At 56.8% G+C, this 1,254-nt stretch overlaps 1 protein-coding gene across 1 annotated transcript in view; it reads left to right on the top strand.

Annotated features, from left to right (window-relative positions):
• The window catches only part of USP43 (ubiquitin specific peptidase 43), a 67,919-nt gene that overhangs the window by 8,271 nt on the left and 58,394 nt on the right, over positions 1-1,254 (top strand). Inside the window, exon 2 of the mRNA XM_045293309.1 lies at positions 1,100-1,235. Coding sequence (XP_045149244.1) covers positions 1,100-1,235 — 136 coding nt within the window. The remainder of the gene's footprint in view (positions 1-1,099; positions 1,236-1,254) is intronic.

Raw genomic sequence — 1,254 nt, 5'->3', positions numbered from 1 at the left:
TCAACCCCTTTAATTCTAAAGTCCTGTGCTACTGGCAGCTTACGCCATACACATCACAGGGCCTCATACCATCATCACCGTTGATGCCATCAGATAACATCTCATAGCTGCCATGCCCTCAGGTCACCAACTGCAGGCAGAGATGCACAGGGGGAGGCACCCTGCTGCTGGAGCCAGCTTGCCCCGCCCTGCCGTTAGCTGTACCACTGTCACGAGCCTTGCACCTCCGTCTGCCTCAGTTTCCTCAGCTGTCCATATGGAGACGGCTAAGACCCACTCCTGAGCCTGGGGTGAGGATGGAGGGAGGAGGCTACTTGAAATGTCAGGAGCCTGTGCAGAACCAGAGAAACGTGGTGAGGGCCTGAGAAGCCTGGGTGGGTTGGCAGGGAAAACAGCAGGAAGTGGGACCAGAGCAGTCGGAGACCAAAGGGCCCTGTCCCGAGCTTCTTGTGGCGGGCTGTCCAAATGATGCCTGCTCCGAGAGACTGAGTGGGATGGTAGATCTTTCTCCGCTGTTCATCTTGATGGAAACGGGTTTTCAGGCTTTTCTGCTTGGGTCCAAACAGCCTTTCCTTGAGCAGTATTTAGCCATTGCTCCCCAACACACGCACGCACGCACGCACGCACGCACGCACGCGCCACAACAAGCCCACTGCTACCTGCTTGATTCTGACCTATCTTTTTTATCTTTCTCACTGCCATCCAGCTGATGACCAACTCCTAGTGAACCCTTTGGGGCAGGGGTAGATCTGCCCTGTGGGTTTCCGAGACTGGAGCTGTTTATGGGAGTAGAAAGCCATGTCCTTCTCCCAGGGAGTGGCTGGTGCATTCAAACTGCTGACCTGTGGTTAGCAGCCCAACACATAACCCATTACGCCACCATGGACCCTGTCTAATGTTTCTGAGACTGTCCATCGTAATGAGAGCAGACGGCCTCATCTTTCTCCCGCAGAACAGCTGAGACCTTGGGAAACGGGGCTCTGCACTGCACCTGGGGACAGTGTACCTACCGCAGGTGCAGACAGCCCAGAAGGCGTCGGCTCTGTGGCACAGGTTCCCGGCAGTGCACTGAGTGCGTGGCCCTCCGCCTCTTTTCCAGGTTCCTGAGCGTCACCTTGGTCTTCCCCTCCCAGAGCCAGCGGTTCCTGCGGGTTGGCCTGGCGGTACCCATCCTCAGCACAGTGGCTGCCCTGAGGAAGATGGTTGCAGAGGAAGGCAACATCCCAGCGGATGAGGTTTGTGTGTGTGTGGGTG

Source organism: Echinops telfairi, unplaced genomic scaffold (assembly GCF_000313985.2).
Source record: "Echinops telfairi isolate 266 unplaced genomic scaffold, ASM31398v2 ScPeMD7_2010;HRSCAF=2546, whole genome shotgun sequence".
NCBI lineage: Eukaryota > Metazoa > Chordata > Mammalia > Afrosoricida > Tenrecidae > Echinops > Echinops telfairi.
This window is presented reverse-complemented; position numbering and strand designations above follow the sequence as displayed.